Source organism: Lissotriton vulgaris, chromosome 7 (assembly GCF_964263255.1).
Source record: "Lissotriton vulgaris chromosome 7, aLisVul1.2, whole genome shotgun sequence".
Lineage (NCBI taxonomy): Eukaryota > Metazoa > Chordata > Amphibia > Caudata > Salamandridae > Lissotriton > Lissotriton vulgaris.
Genome location: NC_141695.1, coordinates 1261357806 through 1261374668, shown reverse-complemented (window position 1 = coordinate 1261374668; position 16863 = coordinate 1261357806). Strand labels below are relative to the sequence as shown.

General features: G+C 46.0%; 1 protein-coding gene across 2 annotated transcripts in view; it reads right to left on the bottom strand.

The window, feature by feature from the left end:
- The window catches only part of LOC147703367 (uncharacterized), a 115215-nt gene extending 98625 nt beyond the window's left edge, over window positions 1-16590 (bottom strand). For both annotated transcript variants that reach the window (XM_086931807.1, XM_086931806.1), the window contains exons 1-5: window positions 16434-16590; window positions 14115-14293; window positions 8630-8835; window positions 7744-7881; window positions 952-1135 (exon numbers count right to left, since the gene is read on the bottom strand). In XM_086931807.1, the coding sequence (XP_086787933.1) occupies window positions 952-1135; window positions 7744-7881; window positions 8630-8835; window positions 14115-14293; window positions 16434-16542 (816 nt within the window). In that variant the 5' untranslated portion in view covers window positions 16543-16590. The remainder of the gene's footprint in view (window positions 1-951; window positions 1136-7743; window positions 7882-8629; window positions 8836-14114; window positions 14294-16433) is intronic.
- Window positions 16591-16863: the final 273 nt, after the last annotated feature.

Sequence of the window (16863 nt, the reverse complement as noted above, 5' to 3'; positions counted from 1 at the left end):
CAAATATTCCGTAATCCATGATAAAATACACATACCTGACATACTAGGACTATACACGTGCCCTCCCTTGTTATAGGCACATTCATCTTTTGAAGCCAACTACTTCTACATAAAGACAATAATAGCAACACATGAGTTCTTTGAATGAAATAGTGTGAAATATAATTGGGGTGAACCAATTAGTCCTAAAATGTATTTAAAAACAAACAGATTGAATGGGCATGACTTTTGAATAAGAAAATTACAAAATAAATGACTTAATTAAAAAAAAACAAGTCATATTAGTAAAGGATAATGTTGGTGGGAGCCATAAGCAGCAGTGTGTTTGGAGCAATGGCGGTAGTAGAGATTCGATTTTTTCCCATTTAACAAGATCAAGAATTCTAACGAAACGTAAAGTTGAACTAATGGTCTCAATTCAATTTCATTTCTGTTGGAAATATAAGGTAGAACTAATAGATTCAATTAAATTACATTTTCAGTGTAAGCACAGTTTGAATATAATTGCATTCAGGAACTTTGCTTCCAGCAAATATGAATTTGAATAAAATGTATTTGAATGATTAACATGGAATTATTGACAATGTCTGGGAAGGACGATCTGATTTAGCCTTCGATTGTAAGGTGCATCCCGGAGATAGGATGCTGGTCCGACTCTTGATTATTATATACTTCATTATGTTAGATATTTCTCATGTGAGGCATGGGGTGGAACTCGGTGTAAGTGCTTATTCACTCTGAGGAAGAAAGAATCACAATCATGTTTTGCCCATGTGACCTTAAGACACTGCCTGTGAAGTGAAAACTCTCTTTCCATCGCTATTCCTGTGTTTTGCTTTGGAGGTGCATTTAACTTTTATTGTCCTTGTTTATACAGCACCCTGGAACTAGATTCTCTTCTTGGAATTGTAGCGCTTTACAAATAAATGAATGCAAACTACAAGTACTTACAATCTCGCCAGCCCGGGGATCATACAGCGTGGGGAGGGCATTCGTGCTGGCAATCCACACTGTTCCCACAAAGGGCACAAAGCACAGCCCTGTGATGATACCTGTGAAGTGAGTCAGCCTGTAGATGAGCTTGGCATCCTGTGACCAGACACCTACTGTCTTATCGAAGGAGCCTGTGAGTATCCTGTAAGAGAAACCAGAGGGTCAAAGGTGTTGAGTTACGAGCTATGTAGTACATGACAAGAGAGAGCGGTTAATGCAAGAAAATGACATAGGGGCTGGGAGCACAGAAAACATCTGCAGACATCTTATTGAATTTCCTGGTCCCTGCTGTTCCCCATCTTAGAAACTACTGTACAAGTGTTACCCAATTGTAATGCCTCCATGCATTTGAGACTAGGGATTTGTGAACTTTCTTGAATTTCCAGTGTTCCAATATTGTAGCACACGAGGCCTGGAAGATCATTCCACAAACTCGCTGCATGGACCAAGAATCTTTCTTCAACAGAACTTCTATTAGGTCTTTATTTGGTCAGTGGAGAGAGGTCTATCAGACCTATTGCTAACAGCATACACAGGGTGGTCTTTGGGTCTGCCCTTCCAACCATTGGCTTGCTCGACCAGGCTCTTTCAGGCTTTGGCCGTAGACTTTGTCAATTACGCCTTGGCTCAACTTGCATATTATTGTTCCGATCATGTCTTGGTAAAGTTTGAGGTGGTTTCTTGCCATTCAGTTGTTTACCTTGTGTATGCATTCATGCAGATTAAGTGAGTCAGTGAAAGTTCGATTTAATTTAAAGATTATTTTTGTGCCATGCGCATAGGTATAAACAGGATGGCCTAACTGAAAGGTCAGTGTATTTAGTGGTGACATGGTAGATTATTTAGTTTGCGATCTATCAGATGGGAATGAGGTTAGACAAATAATGTTGTGGTTTCCCCATAGATTGAGTCGTGATAGTAGTATGCAGTTATTCGGGCATGGGCAGCTCCAGAAGGGTCAAGATCCCTGGATTCCTGATGTCCTTTATGAGCTTTAGGCAATCCCATATTGTCGCTAGAGCTGGCTCTGTATCTTTTATTAGTTGGGAACCCATTGGGCCAATGAGCAGTGTGCAAGGATCTACTTTATGTGTGAGTTGGTTTTAGATACGTCCTTTGAAGTGTTGGTCAGTAAGGTTTGTTTGAGACCAGCCTCTAGTTTGGGGGGGTCGAGGAATATTCTTTTATTTGGGAGGGTTTCATATAAGGTAGAACAGAGACCCAATGGGCTGAAAGAAGCAGTGTGCGAGGTTCTACTTTCTGTTTGAGTTGGCTGTAGATATGTCCTTTGATGTGTTGGTCAGTAATGTATGTTTGAGACCAGCCTCTAGTTTGGGGGGGGTTTGAGGAATGTTTATTTTTTTATTGGGGTTTTTCATATAATGTAGAACAGAGAATATGAGAGAAAAAGAAAAGAAAAATTCACAGCCTCACAGTTCAGTACATATGGAAGAGCCATTATACATAGCTCAAGTTCATGAGTTGATAAGTTACACAAGGGTTGCCAATAAGGTACAGTTACAAGCAGCATAATATAGAAGGAATGTCTACGGGTTCGCTGAGTGAGGCGAGGACTTGAGCTCTGAAGATCTGAGGAGGTAAGAGCGGAACGAGAAAGAGTTTCTTGAGCAACACTTTTATCTGTGCTGGTTTTCACGGAGGGAGCAAACTAGCCTTGAGTGGCGTGTTAAAAAAGGGTACAGAAAAATGGTGTGGCTCTGGGTACCTGAGGAATGTCCCTGAAAGTTGATGGAGTACATGAGTCTAGGGGAGATGATGCTATTCTACTTATGCATGGAATAGGGAAATTTGAGAGTCAAAGAGGCCCATTTATGAAATTGTCACGCAGTGCAGCACAGCAAGTCACCTTGCTGTGCTGTGCTGCACTGGGTGGCAGGGAAAGGGCAGTAATGCGCTGTATTTAAGGAAATACGGCACATTCCTGCCTTTTCCTCTATGGGGTAGAACGCCAGAGGGTAGAACGCTATCCCCAGCACGTACATGCCTCAGCAAACCACATAGTGCAGGAGACCCCCCGGTGCACAGTGGGTACAACTCCACCCCCAGCATGCCATATGCCTCAGCAAACCACATACTGCAAGAGAGCCTGGTGTACAGTGGGTACAACTCCATCCCCAGCATGCCACATGCCTCAGCAAACCACATACTGCAAGAGAATCTGATGCACAGTGGGTACAACTCCATCCCCAGCATGTACATGCCTCGGCAAACCACATACTGCAGGAGAGCCTAGTGCACAGAGGGTACAACTCCACCCCCAGCATGCCACGTGCCTCAGCAAACCACATACTGCAGCACATCCTGGTGCACAGTTGGTACAACTCCATCCACAGCACGCCATGTGCCTCGGCAAATTACACATACCGCAGGAGAGTCTGGTGCACAGAGGCTACAACTCCATCCTCAGCACGCCACGTGCCTCAGCAAACCACATACCGCAAGAGAGCCTGTGCCCAGTGGGTACAACTTCATCCCCAGCATGCCACATGCCTCAGCAAACCACATACTGCAAGAGAGCCTGGTGCACAAATGGTAGAACTCTACCCCAGCACGTTGCGTGCCTCAGCAAACCACATACTGCAGGACAGCCTGGTGCACGGAGGTAGAACTCCACCCCAGCACACCATGTGCCTCAGCAAACCACATACTGCAGGACAGCCTGGTGCACAGAGGGTAGAACTCCACCCCCAGCACACCAAGTGTGGAAATGTACCTTTTTAGAGGTACACTGGTGCAGGGTCACCCTTTTGTCCACGGGTTCAAACACCAACAAAATAGAGTTCGGCACTGGAGTTGGAATAAATGACAAGTTTATTAATCACTCATGAATAGGACCACATCCACACAGACCTCTCAAGTGTTGCATGAGGTAGTACACTGACGTCACAAACCGTTGTCTCTTTTATACTAGTTTCCTTCACTGTAAGCATGCGAACAGAAATAGGAAGAACACGTTTTAGAAATAGTTATAAGCAAACAAGGGCAGATGAATAACTACATGGTCAGCAAAGTGGGAGGGGGAGCAGAAATGCTTATGGCAGCGGCAAATGATTGACAGTTACAGGTGTACTAGCAGCTACAAACACTTAGCATGTACATTGCTTTTAGCTGAGTCAGGAAGTTAACTAAAATAGATAACACAAGTACAATAAAAAGACGAGCAGCAGAGGACGGAAGAACTACGAAGGAAACTAAATGGACACCACAACCAAAATGGCTGCAGCTTATGCTAAGTAAAATATTACACATTTCCACACAAGTGCCTCAGCAGACTACGTACTGCAGCACAGCCTGGTGCACAGTGGCTAGGACTCCATCTCCAGCACGCCACATGCCTCAACAAACCACATACTGCAGGTGATTCTGGTGCACGGAGGGTAGAACTCCATGCCCAGCACGTCACGTGCCTCAGTGAACCACATACTCCAGGAGAGGCTCATGCACAAATGGTAGACCTCTTCCCCAGCACGCCACGTGCCTCAGCAAACCACATACTGCAGCACAGCCTGATGCACGGTGGGTAGAACTCTACCCCAGCACGCCACGTGCCTAAGCAAACCACATACTGCAGGAAAGTCTGGTGCACAGTGGGTAGAACTCTACCCCAGCACGCCTCATGCCTCAGCAGTCTACATACTGCAGGAGAGCCTGGTGCACAAATGGCAGAACCCTACCCCAGCACGCCACCTGCCTCAGCAAACCACATACTGCAGGACAGCCTGGTGCACAGAGGGTAGAACTCCACGCCCAGCACATCATATACCTCAGTAAACCACATACTGCAGGACATCCTGGTGCACAGAGGGTACAACTCCACCCTCAGCACGCCAGGTGCCTCAGCAAACCACCTACTGCAGGAGCGCCTTGTGCACAGAGGGTAGAACTCCACGCCCAGCACGCCATGTGCCTCAGCAAACCACATACTGCAGGATAACCTTGTGCACAGAGGGTAGAACTCCACACCCAGCATGCTGCATGCCTCAACAAACCACATACTGCAGGAGAGCCTGGTGCACAGAGGGTACAACTCCATCCCCAGCACGCCACGCGCCTCAGCCAACCACATACTACAGGAGAGCCTGGTGTACAAATTGTAGAATTCTACCCCAGCACGCCATGTGCCTCAGCAAACTGCAGGACAGCCTGGTGCACAAATGGTAGAACTCTACCTCAGCACGTCACATGCCTCAGCAAACCACATACTTCAGGAGAGCCTGGTGCACAGAGGGTACACATCCATCCCCAGCACGCCATGTGCCTCAGCAAACCACATACTGCGGGAGAGCCTGGTGCACAAATGGTAGAACTCTACCCCAGCACGTCACATACCTCAGTAAACCACATACTGCATCACAGCCTGGTGCACAAGTGGTAGAACTCTACCCCAGCAAGCCACATGCCTCAGCAAACCACATACTGCAGAAGAGCCTGGTGCACAAATGGTAGAACTCTACCCCTGCATGCCACATGCCTCAGCAAACCACATGCTGCAGAACAGCCTGGTGCACAAAAAGTAGAACTCCAAGCCCAGCACACCACATGCCTCAACAAGCCACATACTGGAGGAGAGCCTAGTGCACAGTGGGTAGAACTCTACCCCAGCATGTACATGCCTCGGCACACCACATACTGCAGGAGAGCCTGGTGCACAGAGGGTACAACTCCATCCCCAGCATGCCACGTGCCTCAGCAAACCACATACTGCAGCACAGCCTGGTGCACAGTGGGTACAACTCCATCCCCAGCATGCCATCGGGCCTCTGCAAACCACACTCTGCAGGAGAGACTGGTGCACAGAGGGTAGAAGTCTACCCCAGCTCTCCACATGCCTCAACAAACAACATACTGCAGGACAGCCTGGTATACCATGAGTAAAACTCTACCCCACCACGCCACGTGCCTTAGCAAACCACATAACTGCAGGAGAGCCTGGTGCACAGAGGGTAGAACCCCACCTCAGCACGCCACGCCAAACCACATACTGCAAGAGAGCCTGGTGCACAGAGAGTAGAACGCCACAGCAGCACACCAAGTGCCTCTGCAAACCAAACTCTGCAGGAGAGCCTTGTGCACAGAGTGTAGAACTCCACCCCGAGCACACCACTTGCCTCAGCAAACCACATACTGCAGGAGACTCTTGTGCACAGCGGGTAGAACTCTGCCCAAGCACCTCACGTGCCTCAGCAAATCCCATACTGCAGGAGACCCTTGTGCACAGCGGGTAGAACTCTGCCCAAGCACCCCACGTGCCTCAGCAAATCACATACTGCAGGAGACCCTTGTGCACAGCGGGTAGAACTCTGCCCAAGCACCCCACGTGCCTCAGCAAATCACATACTCCAGGAGACCCTGGTGCACAGTGAGTAGAACGCCACCCCTGCACACCAAGTGCCTCTGCAAACCACACTCTGCATGAGAGCCAGGTGCACAGAGGGTAGAACTTCACCCCCAGCATGCCACGTACCTCAGCAAACCACATACTGCAGAAGAGCATGGTGCACAGTGGGTAGAACTCTGCCCCAGCACCTCATGTGCCTCAGCAAATCACATACTGTAGGAGAGCCTGGTGCACAGAGGGTAGAACTTCACCCCAGCACGCCATGTGCCTCAAAAAACCACATACTGCAGGAGAGCTTGGTGCACAGAGGGTAGAACTTCACCCCTAGCACCTCACATTCTGCAACAAACCACATATTTCAAGAGCCCGTGGAACAGAGGGTAGAACTCCACGGCCAGCACACCACATGCCTCAACAAACTGCCAGTGGCTGCAGGCACGGATCGGGAGTGGGGGGATGCGGGAGAAGCGGGTGTAAAAAAAAGAGAATAACTTACCTTCTCGCCACGTCTCTCCTCTGTAGTCCCTCGCTCCGGCCAGAACAGGAAGCACACCCAGGCTCCCAGTCAGCCAATCACAAAGCTGTAATGTAGCCTTGTGATTGGTCTGAGTGCCATGGTTCGGCGTTCAGACGCTGACAGAGAGCCTGGGGATGTTCTCCACGCAGGCTGTAATGCAGTCTGCGTGGAGAACATGCAAAGTGCGCAAGAATGTTTGGCTGGCCCGAGCCGGCCGGCCAAACATTCCTGTGCATTTAGAGTGTGCTCACCAATCCGCCTGCTCCTGTCATGAGAGCATCCTCGCTCCGCAAAGCTGCTGGACATCAGGACAAAATAAAATGATAATAATGCCAGTTGTTATAATTTTATTTATGCTAAAAAGCAGTGGGGCGACGCTTCTCCGCCATAGCAGAGGAGCCGCCACTGCAAACTGAAGTCACAGAGACAAAGCGACGTTTGAAGTAACCATGTTTTAGTATGTTTAGTAATGGGAACTCTTTTCCATTCACATAAAGATATTATTCTGAACCTGCTAAGCCCATGCCCGTATGCCTATGCACTGGTACCTTCTGAGACATGGTTGTGATCTCAAAAAAGAGTTGACTGACTTCTGTTTAGAACAGGCGATTTCTGAGATAGCATAGTCCAACTAAAGGTGTTCCCCAAGGGGATAAATTATCAATATGTAATTTTTTGTTAACAATACAAATATTGTATAGGACAAGCTATTTATTTGACTGATTCATGAACAACCTTCATTACATTGATAAAAACAATGTCCATGGTCCATATTACCATTACATTAAAAAATATTGTGATTATCATTTATTCTCCCAAAGATATTATTGCACTTTTCCTAAAGTATTCCGACCCTTGCCTTGATACGCTTTACCTGGTGCTCTCGTACTCTCGCACTATCAGCAGGTGTGTGATGCCTGCGGAGTGTGCCCGGCGGTTGGCGTGCACCACCCGAAGGACCTGTTTGTCCTGGTTCAGGTATGTGTTAAAGACCATGAGCTTCTTGTCATACCTGATGGAGGAAAGAAAAAATTGGTTAGAACCAACCAAATCAGTGCCAGTCTTTGAGTAAGCAGTAGAACAAGTGCCAGCTTGTGGGCAGGGTGAAAACAAGGCCTGGCTAGGGTGGTGGGGGAGAATGAAGAATCAGTGCCAGGTCCTGGAGTGATCAGGAGAATCCGTGCTTGACTGGGAAGGAGAAGGAAATTGGGTATTACCCCAGAGGAGGGATCAGAAGTAGAGAGTGGCAACATGGAAGGATGTGGTTACAACAAATGCCAACCTCCGAGGATGCCCAGAATTAGTAACCATCTCTGGGAAGGTGAAAGAAACATTTATTGACCAGAGGAAGGTGAGTTAGGCAGAGCCAGTGTCAGTGCAGAGAGTAGGGTGTGAACCACTACCTTAGGGTTAAATAAGTAAAGGAATCAGTGGCAGGCAGGGGGTGGGAGCAGATGCATGCAAATCTGGGAAGGATGGAGGTGACCTATTGACAGCCCAGGTGAAGAGGGGCTGGTACCAGAGACATCTCAAATGACTTTGTGTACCAGTTATAGCCTAGGAGAAAGTGATGAAGCAGAACTCCTGACATCTCTGGGGAGTGCGCAGAGCCAGTCTCCATTCACAGAAAGTTGGTAGAACCAGTGGCAGCCTATGGAAGTGGCCAAAATGATACATGCTCATGTTGGGTTGGCTTCTGCCTGTTCAGTTGGACATGCCGAGTACGTCCTGTTGGACTAATCTGGCAGAATCAGACTCACCCAGTAGTGAAGATGTGGTGGTCCTGGCAGCAAATCTGGGACACAATGTCGGTGTGCGAGTGGTCTGAACTCCCCTTTGCCTTGTCAATCACATGGCCCGACACCTTCCTCTCATCAAGCGGGAACACCATGAGCTGGCCTTTGAACCCACACACCAGCAGATGCCGCTGCACGTTGATAGCGATGCTGAAGATGGGCCGACCCAGCTGAAGGGAGATGGACAAAGTAAATACGACTATCAAAGAATCATGGGGAAAAAATGAGCATCCATGGAAAAGGGGTGAAGTTTCATAGAGAGTAAAGTGGGTGAGGTGCAGTGGAATGAGAGAAGCAATGTAAGTCTAGAGCAGGTCATAACGTGCACCGCAGCGCGGAGACACACTAGCCTAGTGTAACCAAGCGCTTTATAAACTTGAGTATTATTATTATTAGGAAACAATGAGGTTCCAGAACAGGACATCTAGAGGAGAAGGGGAAGCAAAGGCGGGAAAGAGGAGAAATGAGTGCTGCCAACAGTAGAAGTAAAGAATGGGTCACAACCATGTGCATAGTGTTTGTAGTAGGAAAACCAGCCCTCTGACAGAGGGCTTGGGGGAAATGTCCATGCTAAGAAATTACTAATATTGTTTGAGGAACTGGTATTGTATTTTTATCAACAAGGAAGAAATGTAAAATATACTCTCAGGCATACCAATAGAACAGTCCGAGAAGAAAAAGGAAAACAGAGTGATAACTATGCATGCACACACAGTGCATCAACTGGAACAACTTTATTAAATGTAATACTGTTTGGCAGGAGAAGCAGTCAAAATAAATCATTTGACCTATCTCACCACATACATATGTGATTAAATGTCCTTGCTGTAAACAATTCAATTGATGGAAGTTCTGTGCTGAGCAGCAGAAGGCAGGCAGTGTGGTCTAATGCTGCTTGTGCTGGGTTTTGGCATTGCCATCACCCGCTTCACCCCTCCTCGCCCAGAGCTAAGCTGACTTGTCCACTGTTCTTCCCACCCCCTCTCTATCCCTTTATTTTCTCACTCCCCCTCTCTTCACCCCCCTCTCTCTCCTAACTTTTAATTATTCATTTTCCACTTAATTTTTATCTCTCCGTTTCTTTGCCCCCTTAGCCCTGTTGAATGCATTATCATACTGTAACTCGTTTTCGCTTAATTGTTAATTTTATCTCATTATGTTCACCATCCTTGTAAAGCGCTCTGATACTCTTGGGTCCAGTAGTGCTATATAAAACCTTTGAAATAAATTAATAAACTCAGCCCATCTGAGTAGCTGGTTTGGGTGAGGGCGGCAGCCGGCAAGTACTGCACATGGGTCTTAACTTAAGCGAAACAATGAAGATGGGCTAAAACAGGCCTAAAAAGTATATGTTGGACTACAAGCTACTTAGAGGGTGACAGCGAGCTGCCAGTAGCTCATGATTGGAGATCCCTCATTTACTGTGTCTGAACCGAGCACGAATTCCAGACCAAAAACAAAATGTGCAGTCTAAACAACAGTTATTTCTCTTGGGTGGCTAATAATGGACGGTTTTAAAAAACAAAATGAATCTCTTGAATTTTAGATCTGGAGGAGCAATGGGGTATGACACTTTCCAAAGAATGATAACCAAGAGAAGCAAGGGTGCTAGTGTTCTTGGATCCATCTGGTTGTGCTGTATACTTGGGTCTATTATTGCTGGTTTTCTAAGTGACACAGGTTGGCTTTGAATTGGGGAGCAGGGCCGGCTTTAGGGCAGTGCGGCCTGTGCGGCCACACTAGGTGCTGATCTGTGGTGGGGACGCTGACCTTAGGGGGTGCTGTGTTTAGCAATAATTTATGACAGGAGAGATGAGAGGCCCATTTGCCCAGTGGTAGTGAGAGAATCCGAGGAGGCGGTCATAGGGTGTGGGGGCGCAAAAATTATTGTTGCACTGCTAAAACCGCCCCTGCTGGGGAGCATACCATCGCTAGAGTTTTAAGTGTATACAGAATTTCTAGGGTGCCCACTTGTCCAATGTTCACACAGAAGCTGGCCCCCCTTAGTTTATACAACTACCTGGAAGAAGGTGGCTTTTAAATATATTTCTTTTTGCCTTAATGCAGCTATGATGGTGTTCAGAAGACTGTTATTGCTGAACTGCTCCCCGTGCATTCACATTTCTAAAGGCTTTGAATTCCTTGGTTGAGTTGTTGATACTTGGTTGGTCATGTCACCTTCCTTGCAGAGCTATGATTCCTGATGATTGATGCCACCATCTTGATGCATTCCTTGACTGCGAAGGCAGAACCCCGGTTTGCAGTTGTGGCTACCATATTGTACAGCTGACGTTGTGTTATTTGTAGGATATTCCTAATGAACATCTGCATACTTCCTTTGTGTTTCTTGGAGCCTTCATTGTCTGTTAGTCTCTGTAGCAAGCCAGCGGTGGTGAGCCCCAGTGGTAGAGCATGATGTAATGGAAGGCATCAAGCCAGGAAGGTGGACAGTGGAGGCAACCACCACCCCAAGCCAGGACTGAGTCAAACAGAAGAATGGTCTAACTCAACAGAAACCATGAGCGACAACTGGGGACCATAGCGGAATCTATTAACTCAATGGAAGGCCATGGGCGAGGGTGTATAATGTAGTAAGCCACAAATTTAGTGGAATGATGGGACCAGGGCTGTGGAATCAGAATCAGTGCAATATAAGAAGACAAGATAGTCACCTACTGGTTCCTAGCTCAGGATTGAAAGGGTGTTCCTGCCAAGGATAAGCCTTTGTAAAGTAGCAATGTGGACCCTGTCTGAATGAGTTTGCGCCAGGGTTATCTAAACGTATCTTCTACTCAGTTAGATTCCCATACAGTATGTGTGGGGTCTTTTTTGCGGTTTTATATAGCACATTGTTATGTCTTCAATATATAAATAAATTATGAGGAAGTCTTCTTGGAGTAATCTGTTTCTTCTTTTATTGAAGAATCGACTGAGGGATAGGTAGCAACATCCAGTCAGGTCCGGAGCTCCAGTGCAACTGACTAACTCCGAACCTAATCCTGGAATCTTCGAATGCCTGACGCCTTACATTCTAAGTAATGCAGAAGCACATGAGGGAATAGAAACACGACACATCTTCCCTCTTTAATCAAAAGAAAAGAAAAAGCAGAATGAGAAAAATAATAAATTGAGTATAGAACAGAAAGATAGAAATAAGGAAAAGGAACAAGGTAAAAACAAACTTAAAACAAGGAACACCAATAGGAACATGTTTGTTCACATTAATGTAACACATAGTCTTTGAAATAATGAGGAGCACGACAAATCCTTGTGCTTATTCTATTTACATTGTCAGCATTAAAGACAGACCCTCCTCCTCCTTCTGAAGGAGATGAATCATTACAACTAACATCTTGCGCAACAGTAACATCACCACCACCAGTGTGAGAAGGAACAATGGGTGGTTTAGGAATTGTCAAATTAAGATTGGAGAAAAAATTATCAGTAATGGAGTTAAAATTGGTGTGATCATTATTTTTTACCAAAACAACATTTCTTTCACTCCACCATTTACCATTTTCAACTAATACTGCACATTTGAGTTTGCGAAAAGAACTTGGATCTGTTACCCTTCCCACCAAAAGGTATTTTAATTGTTATTAGATCTCCAATATTGAACTGGAGATCTTTAACTTTCTTATTTGAGTCATAAGTCACTTTCATTTTCATTTGAACTTTTTCAACAGAGGAACATACTTGTTTTAAATCAGGAATATTGTTGGCAGCATTAGTGTGTTCCAGAACCCAAATAGGACTAAGTTTTGAGGACCCATAACGTCCTTCGAGAAGAAGAAAAGGTGGAATACCTGTTACAGAATGAGGAGTGTTATGATAGCTCCAAAGCCTTTCTTGTACTGCCTCAAAAATTACTTCACATTGAAGTGATGCTTGTTGGATGGTATCTTTGAGCATTTTATTAACCCTTTCTACCATACCATTCCCTTGGGGACTATACAGGGCAACCGTTAGAGCTTAACCCCCCATGTTGTCTAAAATGGAAAGTTCGGAAAAAGTTAGAATGATTAAAAAAAATCCAAAATAATTAAATATCCATACAATCTGCCGCAGAGCGTTAAATTCCCACAAAGCTTCTCCAGCTGAACATAGGCACAGCAAACATCGAAGAACAAGGCAGTTGAGGCGCTAGGTTCGTATTCCGATCATCGCCAAATATGTTATGTCTTCAATATATACATAAATTATGAGGAAGTCTTCTTGGAGTAATCAGTTTCTTCTTTAATTGAAGAATCGATTGAAGGATAGGTAACAACAATCAGTCAGGTCCGGAGATCCAGTGCAACTGGCTAACTCCGAACCTAATCCTGGAATCTTCGAATGCCTGACACCTTACATTCTAAGTAATGCATAATGATAAAGTGTGGCTCAAATCCACCTGAGCGACTTACCTCACTCATCTATCATTCTCATATAATAAGCCAGCCAGACAGTGGAGAAGAATTAGTAATATATTTATTTGGCCATAATATTCATCTGCAGATGGGCCCCGTCAGGTCTACACCCCAGGGAGTGCACCGAGAGGACTGCCACATCCCATCACGACAACACATTATAACATAGCATGGCAGAGTAAAACCACGCCCAGACTGGAAAAGTACTGGGCTCAGCAGAGGGTGAACAATGAACTCACACACCAGGCATCTGCACCTGCAAGGGCAACATTATTATCTTTACTCCAAGGCCACAGAGCCGAGACTCTGCTTCTCCAGAGCAGGGAAACATTTCTGCTCGTAAAGGAGGGGGGAAAACCGTACCATGAGACATTGGAACTGCAGAGCAAATGTCAGCATCAGAAGTCTCTCTGCCATTGACAAGCTTCTCTCTCTTATAGAAGAGTGTACAGAAATGTCTATTCTGTAAACTTAATCAAGGGAAAGCAATGTACTACAACAGGTCTTCTAACTTAGAAGGCAAAAATAAGACAAAAGCTTACACATTACAGAAACAATTCTATCCAGCTGAAGCTTGCATATTACAAAAATAGCTCAGTGGGTTGCAGCACATGAATAATAAGCTGTAACTGCATATTGGTTAGACACATTAGGCTAACATATTCACAACATCATTAGGAAATCATGTAACAGGAAAATTACAATCTATCAATAAGCACATGAGGGAATAGAAACACGACACACATATTTAGCCTGAGGGCATTGGAGTGCCTTATGAGCTCCAGATTACATTACACAAGGTCAGATTAGCTTTTTAAGGCACAGGAAAATTTCGTGATTTGCCCAGAATCACAGTATGTTGAGCTGATTACAGAACTCAAACTCAGTTTACCAGTTCCAAAGTCAGCAACTCTGAACATTAGGCCACATCTGTTCCCTTAAATTTAGAAAATAGGATATTGGATCAGAGAAAAGAGATCAGTGGAGTGTAACGAGTAGGTCCTCGGAGTGGGTGATTCCTTAGGCAAGCACATCCTTACCTGGATCCTGTCTAATATGGTGGCCCCTGAGGTCCACACCACCACTGTGCCGTCAATGGAGGAGGAGAAGACAAGTCTCGGCGGTGGCCAGTATAAGAAGTGCGTAACCATTCCCTGGTGCTCTGTGGCAGACGTTGAGAGCTTCCCATTCTCAAGATCGCACCACTGGATGGCACCATCTGAAAGCATCATAAATATAAGTTAAGGGGTCCCCCCAGTGCTGCTGGAGTTTATAATTACAGTGTACCAAGTACAATATCCTAAACCTAAAACCCTCACTTGTTCTGTATGAATCCTTTCTCTGAACCTCTACCTGTCTCTCAAGCCTTACCTTTTCAAGACCCTCTCCTCCTCTGTAGCGTCCATCGCCTTATGCCTATCTCACATCTTAAAACCTGTCATGAAAGGTTTTGTTTGTCAGTAAAAGAATTCTAGAGGAGAATTTACCAGACGGGGGGGAGGATACAGATCGAGTGCAGGCAGTTGGACGGATCACATAGACAAATAGAGCATATGGCTAGGCCTATTAGCAGGGTGCAGAGGCTAAAATGGGCTTTAGTACTGTGACAAACGAGGCACAGAGAAGAAAACAGATGCATTCGGGACTGAACTTGCCATTAAGAGGTAAATATAAGCCAAGCATAAGTTTAGAGATAGTATATAGTGCTAGACTATGGGCAAGGTGTAAGACACAGAAAGATGTATATGCAAATAGAGCGTAGAGTAAGGGAAAAGAAAGTCCACTGCGCCAAGGGAGCCACTCACAGTTGAGGTAGGGTATGGCACCCCTTGCCAAAGCACTCCCTCTCCCCTTTTTGGGGAAGGATCCAGTATGTAGGCCTTGGAGTCTAAGAGACCGCTCTGAGAGAGTCCACTGCGTAAAGGGAGCCTCTTGCAATAGAGATAGGGAAGGGATACCACTTCCCCTGGTTTACAGCCTACTGGACTTTGGACGTTGCCTTGACTCGTCTACCGGTTTGTGTCCCCGTCACCCTTCCCCTCATGCTGTGTCTCTAACCTCCCCTCCTCTTTCCCACCTTCATTATCTGTCTATTTCCAACTACTCCAACCCCCCCTGAATATCTCACCTTGCCTTCTTTTCCCCTTACGTATTAGTGCTTATTGTTTATCTCGACCTTACGAGTAACTATGTTGCCATGCTCTAAGAACTGTGTAACCTTTGTAACAATGTAACCTGTAACTAGGATCTGATGCTCATGTAAAGCGATTCAGAAAAGGGGGTGGTGATGAACAGAGTGTCTGAATTAAGCAGACCACTCTTACCCAGTCCAAAGATCAGGGCTTGATCCATCACCGTTTTTAGCTCACCGCACCATCCCAGCTCAGAACTTGGCTATATGCAAATTAGTCTGACCCTGGCCCAGTGCATCATGGGAACAGGGCAGACCAAACTACCAAGCCAATTCTTATACTGGGAAGGAAACAAGCTTCCGGGGACCGGTTTCTGGCATTTCAGCCGTCCTCGGCCCGGCTTGCTTGAATCCTGATGGTGCAATGAGCAAGGGACTCACATCTGAGTATACCCTTCCACGCTTATGGTGGACAAAAATGATTCAGAAAAGGGGGTGGTGATGAACAGAGTGTCTGAATTAAGCAGACCACTCTTACCCAGTCCAAAGATCAGGGCTTGATCCATCACCGTTTTTTAGCTCACCGCACCATCCCAGCTCAGAACTTGGCTATATGCAAATTAGTCTGACCCTGGCCCAGTGCATCATGGGAACAGGGCAGACCAAACTACCAAGCCAATTCTTATACTGGGAAGGAAACAAGCTTCCCCTTGTTGTAAATATTTTTGTCCACCCTAAGCGTGGAAGGGTATACTCAGACATGAGTCATTTGCTCATTGCACCATCAGGATTCAAGCAAACCGGGCCGAAGACGGCTGTAATGCCAGAAACCGGTCCCCGGGAGCTTGTTTCCTTCCCAGTGTAAGAATTGGCTTTTGTAGTTTGGTTTGCCCTGTTCCCATCATGCACTGGGACAGGAACAGACTAATTTGCATACAGCCAGGTTCTGAAACTGGGATGGTGCAGTGAGCTAAAAAACGGTGTTGGATCTAGCCCTGATCTCTTGACTGGGTGAGAGTTTTCTGCTTAATTCAGAGACTCTGTCCCTCACCACCCCTTGTTGTAAATATGCTCATGTAAAGCGCTCAGATACCTCTGGGTCTAGCCAGCGCTATATAAAACTTTTAAAATAAATAAATAAATAAATAAACTTAAAGGTCTTGGGAAATGTACTATAGGCTCCCTTGCTATCGTGCTTCTAGGATGCACTGCCCCCTGTCACACTCACCTTCAAAGCCCAAGAGGAACTCTCGGCGTGGTGGGCTGTACCCTAGTGCAGTGATGGGGTGATGCTGCCACTCTCGGAGGGCCAGGGTCAGGTGCCTCTTCATTGCCATGGTGGCACCCAACTGCGAGCTTCACTGGACTTTGATTTTTATCACCTGTGAATACAAAAGTCCGAATCATTGCAGGTGTGGACATGACAGCCATCGCTACCATAACTCTTGTGCAAACACTGCCACAAACTACTGGCTAGTACAAGCCCCTGTTCTGTCTAGGCAGAAAAAGTATGAGTAATAGCCGGTATGGATGCAGTACCTTATCCTCCTCATTAGGAGGCGGAGCATAGACACTCACCAACACGGTCTGTGGTAAGATGATATGACCCTGAAAGGACTTTTGTGGGAGACACACTGGTGAGCAATTGTCAGGCACAC